The following is an 18670-nucleotide window of genomic DNA, read 5'->3' on the forward strand; positions in this document are numbered from 1 at the left end:
CACAGTCAGCTATAAAGTTGTTTTTCTTGCACTTGAAATCTATATAATTATATCCCACTTGCATTATAAAAGCTATTATTGAAGATGAAGAAGGTTTTTTTTTCTCTTTCTTATCTCCTTTGTTTTATACTGAGTGCTTAAGTTAGATCCAGTGCTTGGAAACTGGTATAAGAGGTTTTCTGAGACAGGGAATCAAATTACCAGAATGAAATTGATTTTTGTAATACCCTTGCTTCTTCAGTGACATATACTGCCCCCTTATGGCCATCAGTGAAGATCTTAAGGGTCTTCTAACCCTATATAAAAAGTACAACACTCAATGTTTTCAGTGATATGAATCTGCTTCTGGGTTTCCAATAATTTATAAATTTTAAGTTTCATTTTTTTGGAACTTGTATTGAAGCCAGGGCCATGTGCATGCTAGACAAGCACTCCTGTACTGAAGGCCATCTCCAGCCTGAGCTTGGCTTTTGATGTATTTTAGTGTCTGGGAGAGATGGGGAACTTTCATAAGATAGCTTACAAGAAGGTGTGTGAAAGTCTGAACATGATGGCTGATTACAATGGCACAGATTCATTCCACTTTTCCCCTTCCTTATCCAGTTTTAGCTGTAGGAAGAGCGCTCGTTTGGAAGGTTGGTGAAATTTGATGATAGTTAAAGAAATAAATTCCTATCCCTTTAAAACAGAATGTAAATAAAAGACAGCAAGGGTATAACCTCATGGAGAGTGGGGCTTTTTTTTTTTTTTTGACATAGGGTCTCACTGTATTTATTATCTTAGCTAGCTGGGAACTCATAGAGATCCACCCACCCCTGCCTTCTGAGTGCTGGAATTAAAAGGTATGTCACCATGCCTGGCAGTGAAATGCATTCTTATGTCTTGGAAGGCCATACTCTCAGACTCAACAGCTTGTAGCTGTCTGTTTATTAGTGTTCATTTATGCCTTGGGCATGGCGTCATGTTAGGTTATGGTGGCGATATAGCTCAGAGGCTAAGCGCCCATTTAGCAGGCATAAGGTATTGGGTTTGACTCAGTACTAAAAATCAAATCAGAACAAAACAAAACCCACCAGGGATCAACAGTTTTGCCCTATTCCTTTCCCCCTTCCCTCCACCCTGACGTTTTGGTCTCCTTGAGACAGGATCATGTTATGTAATCTAGTGAGTTATGTAAATTCATAATCCTCCTGCCTCAGCTTCCCAGGTGCTGAGATTATGGGTGTGGGTGATGATGTTTGGCCTTTTGTCTGTTCTCTTGGTTTCCTTTCAAAATATTTGAGCCAGTTTTAAATCTTTAAATCTTTGGCCCCATTTTTGTAGGCAAGATTAGACACATTAGTTGTGATAAGGAAACTGAGTGTCTTAACTTTCTGAAATAGATTTTCACATGATAAATTACTTTAATTGCTTATGCTAGACTACTTTCCAAATTGGCCCTTCCTGCTACTCCAGTTAATAATTCATGACTCCTTGTGCACTGGGCTTCTTCCCAGTGAAGATAAAGGTGCCATGAACTCCTCAAGACACCCGTGGCAGCCACTTCATCTTCCTCCATGGATCTGCCTCTCTATTTTTCTAAGTACATGCCATCCCTTAGAAACATCATGTAGCCAGCACTGGGTCAGTGTCAAGCTCTTTTTCATTTCAACAACAATTCATACTTCAGCAAATGAAGCGAAGGACAACTAGTGTACAGATACCATGCTCCTACCCCCACATGGTCCTCAGGCTGGAGGGCCTTTGTGGAGAAAATCTTCCTTAAGCCTTTATGATTGTCATTGTCAGGGTGAGTTTGAGGAGCTGAGGGGAGGCAGGAAGCACCTTCTGGTGAGACGAGGATAGGGATCTCAGAGGAAGCGCCAGCATGGTGGAGCCCAAGCACAACTGGAGTGGCATGTGAAGGAGCTGACCGTAAGGACGATTAGGATGCTCAGGTAGAGGCAGCAGTGTCTGTAAATACTTGGAGCCAAGAAAGAGGTGTTTGGGGGGTGTCTCAGTCCATCCAGCCTCCTGCAACCGAATAGCAGGCTGGGAAGCTTAGAAGTTTGTATCTCACTAGTCACAGAGACCAATAAGCCTGAGGCCAAGGTTTTGACAGACTCAGTGTTTAGTGAGGGCCTGCTTTCTGGTCCACAGATAACCATCTTCTTACTGTAAGGTCACATGGTAGAAAGAATATAGAAACTCTTATGGGGTCATTTTTATAAGAGCAGTAATCTCACTCTTGAGGGCTCTAACCTCATGACTTAAGTACACTGAAGGTCCTGCTTCCTAATACTACCCATACTGGTTTCAATGTAAGAAATTTGGGGACATGAACATTCAGTCTGTATGGAGGTTCATGTACTTCTATACAGCTGATATAAAGGATTTATGGGAGGCCATGCTGAGAGACGGAGACTGGGAAGGGCTAGATCAGGTGAGGGTCCAGGGATTTCTGACATTGCAATATGATATAATCCACAAATATGTTGGACTGTGAGCATAGGTTGGGCACATGTGGGTGGGGGCCATGAAGGAAATCTCCTGGGATCCCTAAAGAATGACTCCTGGGATTCTTGCAAGGGTGAGTGAAGCAAGCAAAAATGAGTCCAGTTTTGGAAATGTATTTCCTAAAGCTCTTCCATGTGGGACTCATGGGTCTCAGGACAGAGGTGTGGGTTAGGTATAGATTTGGGCATCACTTTGAACTCCTGGATATGAATTAGATCACCTCATGACTGCAGATTAAGTAGGTAGGAAAATAAAAAAAAAATAAATAGATGAATCTTTAGACCATGGGAGAGGTGGGAGGGGAAAACAGCCACGTGAGCTAAAGGCATGTTCCCAGAGAGGTTGATAGTGCAAGATGCTGCAGAGTTGTGAGAGCTAAATTCAGGGAAGTGGTGCTGGAGGGCATACAGTGAGTTGCTGACTGCCGGATTAGATGAGAGTTGTTTGGGTGGAGTGATGGGGTGGAATCTCTCACCATTTCTGGGATCCTGATTGAGAGGTGTATCCTTGGCTGTAACAACATGGAAACACAATATATGATGTCCCCTGCCTGTCATAGCGGAGATAAGAGTATATGACCCACATATTTTGTTTTCTTTTTTTTTTTTTTTTTTTTTTTTTTTGGTTTTTTCAAGACAGGGTTTCTCTGTGTAGCTTTGCGCCTTTCCTGGAGCTCACTTGGTAGCCCAGGCTGGCCTCGAACTCACAGAGATCCGCCTGGCTCTGCCTCCCGAGTGCTGGGATTAAAGGCGTGCGCCACCAACGCCCGGCATATTTTGTTTTCTTTTGGCCCTTTTCTGGAGCTGATCCCTAAAGAGCCTGTGTGTTCCTTATTTGACACTGGTTGTAATATTGGGGACCGTGGAGAACCAAAGAAATCAAGTGGAGAGCAGGGGCTGAGGAGATACTCAGTCACTAAAGTGCTTGCAAGGCCTTGCAAGGGTGAAGACCTGAATTTGATTTACATAACCCATGTTTTAAAAAATGATGAGTTTTGGGACTGGAGAGATGGTTTAGTGGTTAAGAGTTGCTGTTCTTCCAGAGGACCTGAGTTCTGTTCCTGATATCTACAGCATGTAAACTAATGACCACCTGGAACTCCAGCTCAAGGGGATCTGATGCCTTGCCCTGATCTCTTAGGGCACATGCACACATGGAGTGTACTGTCCCCTGTCATCCCCCCCCCGCCCACCCCCCAAATAGGTGTGGTGGTGTACACTTGTAATCTCAGTGCTGGGATGGCAGGGACAGGCATGGCTCTGAGGCTTATTGGCCAATTAGCCTAGCTACACTTGGTAAGTTCTAGGTCAGTAGAGACCCTGCCTGAAAAACAATTGTGGGCAGAACCTGAGGAAACTCTAGCCTCTACACTCATGTGCATATGTGCCCTCATAACATGTTCACTGTGTATAGCGAACATATATATGGACACACACGTGCACACGTGTGTACTCAGAGCAGGAAGGGGAAGAGAGGAAGACTAGTTTGCAAGGTTACTTTTAGCTGCAGAGTTCTGAATGAGCACGGTCTTTCTTCTTCTGTGCCCTGTGCTCAAGCTGCTACTGCAGGGTGAGACTTCCTGTCATCGTTGCTGAACTATGTGGCCCAGACAGCTGCCTCTCCTGCCTCCCGCTGCTCCACATGTACCCATTGTCATTGCCTAACTTTCTGTGCATGCCCACATGCGTATTTCCCACTCTGGAGAGGAAGGAGAAGTCATTCTGAGGCAGGAAGCTTAACCTCTCCGTAGCCCTCTATCCTTTATAAGACCCACATTCCCTCCATCTTGGGAAATGAGATGTCTCTCCTCTCCACACTCCCTTCCAGCCTTATTTTCTTATCTTCTAATTTGCCTTTGAACTATGGTTTTCCTAACTTTGTCCTCATTCTAGAAATTTCCTTAGATAATCTCATTTCCCCTCGCAGCTTTAAAACTCACTAACGTGTCCCTGCCCCAGTTCTCCATGGAGAGTCTAAACTTGTCTCTGGAGTTCTTTCTACTTTCTGAACGTCTTCAGTTGGTAGTTCTTTGCGTCCTTCAAATGCAACTGGTTAACCCATCTTTCATTCCCCAAGTCCATTCCACCATGTGGATGGAACCAGCACTGAGTAGTGAAATCCACTCAAATGATGAGCCTGGGAGAAACCACCCACTTTTTCCTATATCACGGTTCCTGGACCCGTCTACCTCCACACACCGTGTGGCACTTCTCTGCCATGGTCTAGTCAGCATGTCATTTCTTGTCTGTCTCACTCACCCTGTCTTCTAGCCAGCCTTCCTACCAGCATTGCCACAGGTCTGATTATATTTCTTGTCTGGTTGAAACTTTCCAGAGCTTAACCTTTTCTTTTGGAATTAAAGCGACTCAGTCTGGCCTCAGGCCTGCAAGGATCTGCTCCGTAGCACCCTTCTGCCTCAGGTCTTATAGGCTTCCTCACATGCATCCTGGAGCCCACCCATGCTCCTGGACTTCTTGTAGATCAGAAAGGCCAGTGTCTTCAGGCAGGTATCTCCTGAGCTCCTCCCTGTGCCTCCTGTGGTTCTGCCTTGTGTGACTGGCTGACCTAACACTTCTTTCTTTCTTACATGAACTTTCCAGCCTAGAGTCACACGTTCCTCATTTTTATGCTTTCGGAGCCCCTCTGGTCTCTCTTATTATCTGTTTATGCCCAGTTTAGGATGAAATTTTTCCCTAAGACCATTGGCTTTCTAGACATTCAAAGGTTGTATAACCCTGTTGTTGTGAATTTAGATAATGTACAATTAGAATCCCCCACTAGATCACCGCAGATATAAAAAAAAGAGAGCAGATTCATATTTACATAGAATTCAGTGGAATAAATGTGAGATCTTTTAAATCAAAAGACCCATTACCCACACTGTCTATGCACACTGAAATATTGCTGGGAAGCACTTTTTCTTATTTTCAGCAAAATTCATTTCTTTGCTTTGCAATATTTTATTTCAAGAGATTTATGAAACACACACACACACACAGAGCTTTCTACAAGAGTTGTAGGTATTCTTTTTGAAAGATAATAGGATAGAGTTAAATATGGTTGTAGTAAGGAGAGTGCATTAAAATTAGGACTTTTTAGTAAAAATTCAAGAATGATTAAAAAACTCTAGGTAAATCTATTTCTTGTGTATTTCCATTTTTTAGTGGAGAGGACCCCGATAGAGCATAACTACATAAAAATGCTAAAAATTTTAGGACATTTTTTGGTGGTGCTAGAGATGGATGCTAGGGCCTGCACATGCTGGCAAATCATATATCACTGAGATACACCCCAGGCTTTCTTCTTAATGTATAAAATATTATTTCTTTGTAGGTACAACTTACTATCATCCTTTGTGTTGTTATGTAAACTTTTTTGTTTTACATTTCTGATTTTTTTTTTTTGTTTTTTTTTTTTTTTTGGTTTTTCGAGACAGGGTTTCTCTGTGTAGCTTTGCGCCTTTCCTGGGACTCCCTTGGTAGTCCAGGCTGGCCTCGAACTCACAGAGATCCACCTGGCTCTACCTCCCGAGTGCTGGGATTAAAGGCGTGCGCCACCACCGCCCGGCTTACATTTCTGATTTTTAAGAGGCCATTACTACATATCAGCCCACATTAGGGGTAGAGATGATGGTCAATACATTTTTTTTCAATATGAAGAAAAATTAAATTTTTCATGTATATACTCTCACAGCTACATTCTTTGCACAGGGAACCATTTATTCTATATCTAATAACCTCGTTCACTATAAAAAATGCTTTTGAGATTGTACAGGCTTCTAAAACCAAGTTAGGAAAAGTGTAGGCATTGCAGCCAGTACGATGCTTGACTGTCTGTGTGTGTCCCATGGGAACACTGGATGGGTGAGTTTGCCACAAACGCCACCCAGTGGGAAAAGTGACTTCACAGGTCCTTGGGTGAATACTTAAAATCATTGGGAACAGCCTGAGGGAGAGAGTTGATTCTGGAGAGCAAATAATTTACATATGCAGAGAATATAATTTATGAAATATAGACATAGGTGTACCTTCCCCTTAATCTTTGTCCAAAAGGCAAAAAAGTGTCTTAAAAAGGAACCCAACCTCTTTCACCATGAAATGTAAGATGCATGCAGTGTAGAAAACAGATATACATGCCTTAGTAGAAAGCACCTGCCTGTGGAGCCATCCTTAAGCTCCCGACAGGAATGTTGCGCTCCCCTCGCTTGCCACTGCCACTGCTGTGCACCCATAGCGCTTACTGGCTTGACTGAAAAGCTACAGCTTTCTGTGAGACAGCGTAAGAGAAAGCAGAGGAGTCTGAGGGCAGGTGACTGGGGAGTTTCAGTTAAACAGGAATATAGAATGTCATTGTTTCTCTCAAAGCTTGTAAGGCTAGACATTGACCAGAGCTGTTGTGATAGGACCTTCCACTCAGGTTAAACACTGCAGTTATTTGGTTCCTCCAGAAAGTATTAAATTCTGAACGATGCTTTTGAAAGTGACTGCAGAACTACTACACGTCTCTGATGCACACTAGTAACTTGTTTCCACACAATTCCAGGACATTAGCTTATTGCCAGTGGGTGGACAATCTCAATGAGACCCGGAAGATGCTGTCTCTTAGTGGTGGTGGTCCCTTCAGTAACCTGCTCAGGTGGGTCGTGTGCCACATAACAAAAGGAATTGTGAAGCGGGAGATGCACGGCCACGGCATTGGCCGCTTCTCGGAGGAAGAGATTTACATGCTGATGGAGAAGGACATGCGGTCTTTAGCAGGGCTTTTGGGTAATGTACCACACCTTCTATATTTTCTGTGCTTACTGTTGCATGACTAGTAGAGTGCTGCTGGTTTACAAGCTTAACTTGGTTGGGGTTTTTGCTCCCACATGAATGTAGGTTGCATTTCCACCATTTAACCGAGACCTCCAATTTCTAGGAGCAACCTCTGGTATTAGGGGTATTAGGTTTTAGTGTGGTTACTGAGGTCCCATGTGAGAACATGTGGAGCACACTTCAGCATCAGGACCAGGCTGTAAGGGATGCTGCCATTTCCCAATGTGTTGTGAGGAGAGGGTAGTCCTGAGCAAGGAACCTCTTCTATTTATAAATGGGTCAGGCTGGATGGGTCAGGCTGGTTGTGAGCACATCTGCAAGTCAAGTTAGACTTGGCGACAGTCCAGCTTCTGACCATTTTTTTTTTTTTGCGTGTGTTTGTGTTGACTCTTGTCAGCTTCTTATACTGTTTGTTTTGGTGTGTATTCTTAGTTTTGTTTTCCTAGTGTGTTTTATCCCAGATTTTGTATTTTATTGTACATCATAGGCTGAATTGTGTCTGGGGAGCTTCTTAGAAAGGCCTTAAATGCCCATGGGCTAGTGAGGATGGACATATTCCATTCATCAGCTGGCCACTGATATAGCCAGCCCTTGGTTTCAGTAGTTCTGCACTAGGTGAGCTTGATTCTTGGCTATGACAGTTCACAAAGAGACTGCTCAAAGGAAGGGCCTAGATGTAAACCAAAGCCATTTAATATGGGGCAATTAAAGGGACCAAGTCCTCAATGGGACTTCTGGTTTTATTTTCAGAAGTTGGTTTTGTTCATGAACCTTTCCTCCTGTGGAGGCCATGATTTCCATATCTGTCACCACCCTCATCTGAGAGCACATTAGATTCCTTGCCTCTGTGAAGGAGTGGGGTATGGGATTTGTTTTGTTGAAACCTATCTGGTGCCTTGGAAGTAGAGGCTCAATGGGCATAACCTTTCTTGCAGAATCATCTACAAATTGACCACTCCATTGTTCCACATTCCAGATACGTGCTTGACCTGGAGTCTTCCCTTGGACTCCATTTGGTGCCTTGCTCTGGGAATTGTGGTCTATGAGCTATTGACTTCAGATGACCAGCCCTTAGTTGGGTCCTTCTTCCTTAACAGTGGCCATGCCTGTGTCTGACTGACTCCTCTTCCTCTCTAGTTTATGCTGTTGGAAGCCTCAGCAAATAAAGAGTTGAGTCCCAAAGTTATTATGGCAAAGATTATGCCAGTAAAAGCCTTTAATGATTGGTTTCTTAACCAGAGCTTTGGTAAACAACACTTCACTAGAGTGTTTCTTAGGGGGCTGGGTGAAGGCAGCAATGAAAACTGACACTTTCTCTAAGCACTCAATGACTAGACCAATGCTTTGTTCCCAATTTTGGGGCGTCAGGGGGCAAATGCGTCACTGGTGGGTAGAATAGAGGCCACGTAAGCATGGTACTTGGCCCTCACTCAGCTCATTTGCTGCAGTTTCAGACATCAGTAGTTGACTGTGGTCTGAATTAAATAACAAATTTAATATTTGTTAATTTTAAGTTGGGTGCTGTTCCGAATACCGTGTTGAATTCTCTTGGTCCTGCCCTGTCTAGCCCAGGCTGTATATGAATGAATCCTCTCTGTCTGGCAAGCACTCAGCACAACTACTGGTTGCTGCCACCAGGTAGCCACAGGTCACTGTGGGAGGTGTTGTAGTGCTTGTGTTGAAGTAACCTCTTTTTCATGTAATTACAGGATTTGTACTTAACTTCATTAGAAATACTGTTTTCTAGGAAAAATGTGTTTGGAACAAAAACCTTCTTTCTGACTTTTAAATGTATCAGTTATATAACCTTGGGAAGGTTCATAAAAGTACAGAGGAGGAAAATAAGTCAAAATAATTTTGTAGCCTGTTGCTAACCTAAGTTACCATTAGATGTCTAACTTTTAATACTTTTATATATAATTTTGAATCATGTATTTACGTACATACATTATTTTTTCTTTTATTCTATTTTTCCATTATTAAGTATTCTGTACCATGTGACTTTATGCCTGGTATCATACTTGATGTCAGGAAAACTTACCAGATAAACTCTGCTTTGCCTACTGCTTGTCTTATACTTTGGTTCTGTTAGTTCCGAGTCTACAGATACATTCAAAAAGCAAATAGAAAATAAGACAGCATGAGAATAAGATTTGTACAGCTGCATCTATTATTAACAAAGAGACTCCCAGCTGTAGGCATTAGGTCTGCAGTGAAAGTCAGAAAAGACCATGGAATCCAGGACAAAGTCAAATAACACTACCCATTTGATAGATGAGGAAACTGAAGCCTACAGAGACTGAGTAACTTTCTGAAAGCCACACACGTAGGCAGAAGTGAGATAGGGAGCAAATCTGGAAGATCAGGCTTAAGACATTATTTTCTGAGTCCTTGCATGGCTTGGTTTCCAGAACCCTGATTAAGGCGATGAGGGAGTAAAGAAAGCTCAGACACACACAGAAAAGCTGGGATTGGGTGGTGTGAACTCTCTGATGGAGACACTGCAGCACCCCAAGTTCAGTGTGTTTATTATACAGAGTTGAATAAGGAGTCAAGGACTCCAGGTTAGGTAATTATGGTAGGAGCAGTTTCTGGGGGGAAGCAGCCTCAGGCTGTAAATATGGGGTGAGGGGACAAAGCCACGCTAGACATTTTTACACACACTATCAATAGCCACACATGAGCCAGGAGGGAAGGGCTTTGCCACTCCCACGGGGCTGAGGCACTGGGGTCCTTGACATGGCTGTGCCTCCATTAACAATACACATTCACCCAGGAATTCACTGGCTCCCCACTACCCAACTACGACCCCAAATTTCTTTATAAATTATGTTTTAAAGTGAATTTTTATTATCTCAGGCTGGCATCTTTAGAAAATTCCCTGAAGTAGGCAGAGCTTGGACTATCAAATTAAGAAGTGGTCTCTCAAGTACTGTTTAAGAATGTGTTATAAGGCCGGGCGTTGGTGGCGCACGCCTTTAATCCCAGCACTCGGGAGGCAGAGCCAGGCGGATCTCTGTGAGTTCGAGGCCAGCCTGGGCTACCAAGTGAGCTCCAGGAAAGGCGCAAAGCTACATGGAGAAACCCTGTCTCGAAAAAACAAAAAAAAAAAAAAAAAAAAAAAAAAAAAAAAAAAAAAAAAAAAAAAAAAAGAATGTGTTATTTGCTTTCTCCTAGAAGTGGACTATGGAATGATTCCTTGTTGTCTGGGAATGTAGAACTGTTGCAGAGTACTTGTCCAGTGTAAGACCCTGGGCTCCACCCCCAAGACTGCAAACAAAACAAAACAACAAAACAAAACAAAACAAAACAAATATGGATATTTCTGTAAATTGAGGTTGTATCCTTTCTTGGGAGGCATGCTTTTAAGAGCCTGATCAGATAAGAGCCAAATGATAATTGTGATTTATAAATGGAAGTGAGAAAAGCTGATTTCCAGAAAGCATCAGTCGCTTAATAAAAAATTTATTGTGCATTTTCTAGTGTGAAGTATTTCTTTTGAGCATGAAAATAGCTCAGGGTTTCTTTGGTCTTCAGCCCTCGTTGACATCAAGTTGGCACATTTGTAAGAACTACATGTATTGGTTATTTTAATAAATATCTGTGATCTTGATTATTTAACGAAGGGTAAATGATGCAAAGAAGTGAGTTCTGCCAGAGGCAGCTTCCTGCCATCTTCCTAAGCATATATAATTATAATATGGTGCAGTTTTTACAAAATGGTTATGTTGTGTTGTTGGATAAAATGAATAATTTAATTCTGTTTTTCAAGTAAACAGATACTTGGCTGGTCACTTAGTTCTGGGTTAAGTCATATATAGAAGATTAAACTATTCTCAAAAAACAACATAGAAAAGCATTTGCAATAAGAAACAGAAAATCTCTAGCCCTTGTGGGCTAACCAACTTACCTGTGGTTCTCAGACTTTCCAAGTCACAAAACAATACTGTATTTTGATGCTTTTGAAAAACAGATTTTATAATGTTGACTACGGTTTGAAATGTACATCAGTTTCTTCTCTGGAATTTCTACTGGTTTCTAAGGCTCATGATGGAGTAATAGGTTGCTGGGTATGGGAATTGGATTTGGTGACCATCCATCTGATCACTCTATGTGTATCTGATCATGATGAAGCAGTATAGACTATTCTATTATAGTGATTCTTTGCTTTTAATTGGGCAACTATAGGTCCTGGGTGGTGAAACTATCATTATCTCATTTGACAGTAGATGAGTAATTGATAAATGGAGTTTGTTTGTGGGATGGAATCATATATGGGGAGAATAATTAAATCCATTTTCAGGCATGGGGACCAGACTGCATAGGTGGTAGTTAATAGTCACTGTCTGCACATAGTTAGCAGACAGCTAAGAATAACCTCAGGATTTCTTGATCTAAGAATTAATTTTGAGCAAAATATTAAATTTGTGAATCTTTTTTTTCTAGTTATAGTCTCATGTGGCACAGTCTGTTCTAAACTCACCATGTAGCAGTATCTGGCCTTGAACTCCTGATCCTCTTGCCTCAGAGCCCTGAGTATTGGGATTATTGGCATGTGCCATCATGAATAGCTTAAATTATGGATACATTTAAAAGATAGGGACAAAAAGAGTAACAGACTCTAATGCCCCTACACGACCCATTTCCGTGGCTAGAAACACAGTAGGAGAATGTATTTGTAAAAATGAGAATTCAGATCTGCTTCTTTTATCAAAGAGGTATGCACTGACTCACACACTGAGGTCTTTGTGAAGAGCTTAGATGAACAAGTTTGGCACAGCTCTGAGTTACCAGGGCTACCATGAGAAATGCATACTGTTGGTAAGCATTTACAAAATCATTCACTTGTGAGAGGTGTCTCCACGAAGAACAGGATGCAAAGAGGGCAGTGTTCGGGGTAGTGATTGTGGGCAGTATATGGTCATTCCCAGAGACTTCTTTGGGAGTAGGGGTGACATTTAAACTGAATGCTGAAACATAAGCCAGAGTTAGGCAAGCATGTGTGTGTGGAAGGAGGGCAGGGCTGTGATGGTGAATTGAATAGCATGGGATAAGAAAGGAACACCATGTAAAAAGATCTAGAAATCAAATGCAGCTGGGAGCATTCAAAGACTGAAAAGGTGGCCAGGGTGCTTAGAAACTTTACAAGAGCAGAGGAGTGTTAGTAGACAGAGGTAGGCAGGGGCTGAGAGCATACAGGTGTTATGGCACATAAATATTTTTGTGCTTCTTGTCTGAGAGCAAAGGGGACCATGAGAGACTTAAAGTAGAGAGGTGGGACCTGGTGGAATGGCTCAGCAGATAAAGGCACCTGTTCCCAAGCCTGGCGAGCTGATTATGATCCTCAGGACCCCCATGGTAGAAGAGAAAACCAACACTTAAAATACTCTATGACCTCTACACATGTGTGTTGACACATGTACCCACACACATTCACATGCAGAGAGAAAATTAAAAAATCTCAATAAAAATAAAGTAGGAATGTTGCATTCCCCATATATGTTTAGTGTGATGAAGTGTGTGTGTGTGTGTGTGTGTGTGTGTGTGTGTGTGTGTGTGTGTGTATGTGTGTGTGTGAAGAAGAGGGTTGTTACTGCCCAGGAAAGATAAGAGGGTACTGGGACCACAAACAAGCTGGTAGAGTTAGGCCGACATGGATTATGGCTGAGCTTAGAGACAGAACTGGGAAAGCTAGTCATTGTGGAGGGGAGTGGTGCTGCAGAGTGATAATGAGTAACCGAGTTATGGACATGAATGTAAAGGAAAAAGTAGCTGTTCACAGAGCCAGTGTTGGAGGGGGGTGTAGGCAGATTTTTCTGTCCCACCAGCCTGCTCCCAAATAACCACATGGAGACTTCTTATTAATTATGAAAGCTCGACCTATAGCTTAGGCTTGTTTTTAACTAGCTCTTATAACTTGACCCATTTTTATTAATTTATTTTCTGCCTCATAGTTTTGTTACCTTTACTTTTCCCAGATTACTTTCCTGGTTCCTCCATGTCTGTCTAGCAACTCTGCCTTTTTCTTCCCAGCACCCTCTCTGCCTAGCTATTGGAAGTTCAGCTTTTTATTAAACCAATCAGAGTGATAGATCTTCACACTGTACAAAAAGGTCATTCCACAAAAGGGGACTTGTGATTATAGGTATGGATGTGCTGTGTCTGAGACAGACACTTGAGTGGAGATGAAGTATGAGGTAAAGGGAGCTTGTTGTTAGTGGATAAAAGGCAAAGAGTTTATCAAGTTGTATTAGAGCAGTTGTGTAACTAAGTGAATGGAATTCTGATGTCATGGGACACAGATGGACAGGTTAGTAGAAGCCATGGTTAGTACTGTTTGGTCACACATGCCTACAGAAATGATAGTTTCTTCAAAGTGTTGAGCTGTGGTGTGTACATCAGTGTGAGGAGGGGGGAATGTGGTGGCCTGAAGGGTGTGAGATAGCTTTAGGAGGTAAAGTTGGTTTTTTAGTGGCTGCAGGGACAAAGTCTCTTAACTTTCTTCCAGGTAGAAAGTTGACCTGAACTCTGAAAGAGGTCAGAAGGTTGCCAGAAAGCTGTTTTATGTCTTCAAATCATGAACAGGCTAACATTGCAGTTAACTGTTTGGTCTATTGATTTTGTGTCAGTTATGCATAGTTGTTAATTAGGTGCTGTGCTAAGTCTATGGGATGCTTAGGCTCCAGCTGCAAGGCCCAAACTGTCATAATACGTGAAGACGTCCCATCTGATCTCAGAAGCCTCTTCTTGTCATCATTTAGCAATAGGACAAGGTCAGAAGATGGACATAGGAAATCATTTTTATTTATGAGTGGAGGGGCAAGTAGATCCCTATAATGAAACAAAATGCTCAGGTGAGTTATTAAGGAGCCGCTGGCTTTACAACGAGGGGCCCCTGATTTATTCTGCACGAGCTTCACTGAAAGTAACTGTATCTGCTTAGCTCGGCCACTAGGTGGGCCATTTCTGGATTTCTTCATCCTGCTGGATGCTGTGATGTTCTGGTGGCAAGGGAACCTCCTCCTCTGTAGAAAACATTTGCTTTAAGATCAAGGCAGATTCACTGCAGGCTGAGCATATTGCTAGTTACCTGATAGAGTGACACCATCCAAAGACAGCTCTCTGGGGACAATGCCTGTCATGTTCAGTACTTTTCTCAATGACTTCTTTACAACTTTCGAGAAATTGGTTTTCCAGTAACATTGGGTGGAAAAGCATCAATGTTGGATACATAACAAAATGAAACCTAGCAGGGGTAAATGTTCAGTTTTGTAGTTAGGTCCAGAAATTACATTGCACATATTCAGAGCGAGGAGACCCATATAAAAGCAGAGCACTGGGAGACTTTGGTTGATTTCTATCTTAGTATGTCTCCAGTGTCAAAGGAACACTAACAGCTTAGTTTGGGTGGATTGAGAGATGAGGTGGCCAAGTGAGTGAAGCGCCTGCCTGAAAGCATCGTGACAGCTGAGGAAGGATCTTGAGACGTTTCTAGCTGGTCTCTCCAGTGCTCATGGCTGCATGGTTTTATGTTCATTCTCTAAGGAAGAAGAGGAGAGTTGTTTTCCATGGAAGTCAGAGGGCAGCTTTTGGGAGTTGGTTCTCACCTTCCACCTGGCTGAGGCAGGTCACCCTTGTTTCTGCCACTACTTTGCAGCCAAGTTCTGGCTAGGGGAACACCAGGCCTCCCCCTGATTCTCCCAGGGGTGCAATGCAGATGTCAGGCTCCTGTGACTCGCTGAGCCATCTTCCTGGCCCCTGAATTTTCTTCTTTTGTTTTTTTTCTCTAACGATTTTGATTTGGACAATTGAAAACTTTGATCTTTTTAATAAAAGTTTTAATCAACGTATACGAATTATGCAAACTTATGAGGTACAATGGGATTGTTTTTTGAAATGGAATCTTCCTAAGATGACTCAGATGTTCTTGAGCTCAGATGTTGCTCCTGCCCTTGCTTCCCCAGTAGCTAAGATTATAGCAGGCGCCGCTGGACCCACTTAATGTCATATTGTATATATATATTTTGACATAGTGTATTTTTACTTGTTTTTCCTATTCTATTTTAAAAAATATTTCATTTCCATTTTATGTGCATGTATGTAGCACTGCATGAGCTTATATGTACTGTGTGCATGCAGGTGCCTGCGGAGGCCTGAAGTGGGTGTCAGGTCCCCTGAGGTTCTGGGAACCAAACCCCAACTCTTGGCAAGAGCAGTAAGTGCTCTTAGCTGCTCAGCCATTTCTTTAGCCCCCTATTCTGCATGTCAAACAAAAGAACATAACAGAAAGAAATGCCTGGGCTACCTTCATATTAGGCCTTGACTGGCTGCTGCTTGGAACACATTGTTCTCAGTGAACACAGTGGAGAAAGCCTCCCAGCTGGGTGGTGAGAGAGGATGAAAGCAATAGTTTGTGTCTATACACACTTCAACACATCCAGTGTGTGCTGTGAACTCAGGCCGGCTGGGAAGAATAAAGATGTAGAAATAATTGTGCCCGTCAATCTAGCCAAAAAGAGAAGATCCTCATAGCAAAGAAGATAATAGATATTAAAGAGAATGTTCTGGAACCTCAAAGCCATGCTTCATAAAACAGGCTTTGAGTGATCTCCACACTGTAGGGGCCTGTTTAGAACAGTGACCTGTAGCCTGGCTGCTCTTTCAAATCACCTGGGAGGTGTGTGTAGCCTGGTAGACAGCCAGCTCCACAGCCCCATGGCGGCTGGGTAAGTCTGCATTCCCAGCTGTGTCTATGAAGAGACAACTTGTAAGCTGAAAGCTTTGCTTTCTATCATCTATGTGAACTCTGCATCCCACTGATAAGTCTGTGTGTTTTGTTTGTTTGCTGATTGGTGAATGGTCTAAACAGGTCTGAAATCTGATAGAGTGGGGACTTGGCTGTTGAGGGAAGGGAGGGTTGGGTAGGAGACAATTGCAAGGGCACATGAGTGTCTGTGCGTTGGTGCCCACTATAAGAGAGAATATTGTAGTCTTTTATTAGGGAGGGAGTCAAATGAGAACAAATCCGGTTTACTTCAGTGCTGTTGAGAAAGTGACCTTGATTGGGTCTAGTCACATGATACTTAACCTGGCTTTTCCTTGCTTCCATATTAAAAAAAAAATCTGTCAACATTAACTATAGATCTAAAAATTAAAGTATTTGTAATAATTCCTTGCCTCTTAAAAATTTTAATAGCCTATTGACTCCAAATTGTGCTGTCCATGTACTTCTCCATGTGGGGCCGTCTGCTGGAGCATGGTTGATGTACCAGGAGCCACATCCTTAAAGAAAACTGGTTCTCCTCCCCCAGAAGACAAACTGCCCATAGTGCCTCAGTTGTAGATGGAAGGTCATGGGTTCCTTTCCTATTCATGCTCGAGTGTTGACTGGCTTGCTCTTGTGGAGGAACCCACAGCTGCTGTGAGCTCTTGAGTGCAGTGGTCCTGTTACGTCCAGAAGGCTGGTTTTGCTCCAGCCCTTCCTGACCTTTGCTGGCTCTTACAGGTCTTTCCATCCCTTTTTCCATGATGGTCTCTGCCCCTAGGGGAGGGTGTGTGATACAGATCTCTCATTCCTGGCTGAGCACTCCATGGTTATTCTTAGTACTTTGACCAATTGTGTGATTCTGCACAACCACCATCCACTGCATAAAGGAACTTCTCTGATGAAGTCTGAGAGCTGCAACAGTATGTGGGTAGCAACATATGAATTCAGAGGGCAGGTTGATACTATGCCCATTTAGAAAAATACTAATAGTAGGCTCACCTCTGGGAACTTAAAACAATTATATTTACTTATTTTATTTGGTGTGTGTGTGTGTGTGTGTGTGTGTGTGTGTGTGTGTGTGTGTGTGTGTGTGTGTACATGAGCTCAATGACATACATATGAGGAAATCGGAGGACAACTTGTGATACTCGATTCTCCTTCTACCATGTGGATGTCAGAGGTGGAACTCAGGTCATCAGGTGTGGTGACAGCGCCTTAACCAGCAGAGCCATTTCACTGGTCCCTAACTGCAGACTAGGTAGTTTGGGTTTTTGTTTTGTTTTTTGTTTTTTTGTTTTTTGTTTTGGTGTGAGTAAATTTTAGATAATATTTTTAGAAGTACTTTGCAGATATTCTGGCCTTAAACATGCTGGCTACACACATCTTCACAGGCATTGCTTCTAAAGAGCAATCCAGCTGCAGGCAACTATTCTCCATGGGCCTCCTGGTCTGGAGAACATTTGGAACCTGCTTTATGAAACGTTGCTTTGAGATTCCCAAACATCCCCTTTAACATTCCTCCTTTACCTGTCTTTTTTAGTCAGATGGATATGGATAATTACCTCTCAATCTTCACTCCATCTTGTTCAGCTGAGGCAGCAAGTGAGGTTCAGAGGGGTAGGGGATGGGTGTGGGCCATTCATCTGGCGACGGGGTCTTCTGCTTTATTTGCCCCTGTGTTTGCAGCAGTGGGTCGTTAAAGTCCCAAGTCAGAAAGGCATTGGTTAGATCTGTAAGTCCTCCTAATTTTTACTTTGTTAATTGAACTCTGGTGAGAGCTTAACTCTTCAAAGGACCATACTGGAAATCTGTGCTTAATGATTGAAGGGTAAGGGAAGATTTTTACATGTTGATCAGTAACTCTAGATTGTGTGCTGCTCTCTGGTGGAAAGACTGCTAGATCACCTCCTTAGGAAGTACTAACTCCTCCTCATTCTAGACTTCCAAAGGGAGGAGAGGGGATAACCTGAGGGTTAGTGATCCTGAAACAGTCCTGGATTGTGAAATCAGTCCCTGTTTGTGTGCTTCAGGGGACAGCACAGTTGGAACCTCGGTTTGTGGTTTATTTTCCATTCTCCTCCTCTGCCTTCTCCTCTTTTCCTTTTGTTATTTTTCAGACAGGGTCTTTCTTTGTAGACCAGGCTGACCTTGAACTTGTTATGTTTCCAGGATGTCCTTGAACCCATAGCTATCATCCTGCCTCAATCTCTTGTGTACTGGGCTAACAGGTTCCTTCCACCATTCCCCTCTTTTCCACTTTCCTTGTTTGTATTTCAGTTAGTAAAAATATGTTGGTGTGAAGAGTAAGTTGATACATAGTATGCACACCCAAATTTGTTTTTTGAAGAATAAAACTAAATATGAATAAATATTGAGTTCCTAGAAATCTTTGCAATGTATTAGTAACACAGATTACTTGATATAATTTATGATAAACTTCTTTGTTTTATTCTGGAATATTCTAGCTTCTTTTTCCTTAGAGAATAGGGTTTAACTTTGTGTTTACATTTTTGGGTTCAATTCCTAAATGAATCTACTTATAGTGTTGTGCCCACGTCACAAGACCCCCAAGCAAGACCACCACAGAGCCAAT

The 18670-nt window shown here is 42.5% G+C and overlaps 1 protein-coding gene across 1 annotated transcript in view; it reads left to right on the top strand.

Annotated features, from left to right (window-relative positions):
- Positions 1 to 18670, top strand: part of Faxc (failed axon connections homolog, metaxin like GST domain containing) — a 67837-nt gene that overhangs the window by 15467 nt on the left and 33700 nt on the right. Inside the window, exon 4 of the mRNA XM_006979254.4 lies at positions 7039 to 7262. Coding sequence (XP_006979316.1) covers positions 7039 to 7262 — 224 coding nt within the window. The remainder of the gene's footprint in view (positions 1 to 7038; positions 7263 to 18670) is intronic.

Source organism: Peromyscus maniculatus, chromosome 2 (assembly GCF_049852395.1).
Source record: "Peromyscus maniculatus bairdii isolate BWxNUB_F1_BW_parent chromosome 2, HU_Pman_BW_mat_3.1, whole genome shotgun sequence".
NCBI classification, from domain to species: Eukaryota; Metazoa; Chordata; class Mammalia; order Rodentia; family Cricetidae; genus Peromyscus; species Peromyscus maniculatus.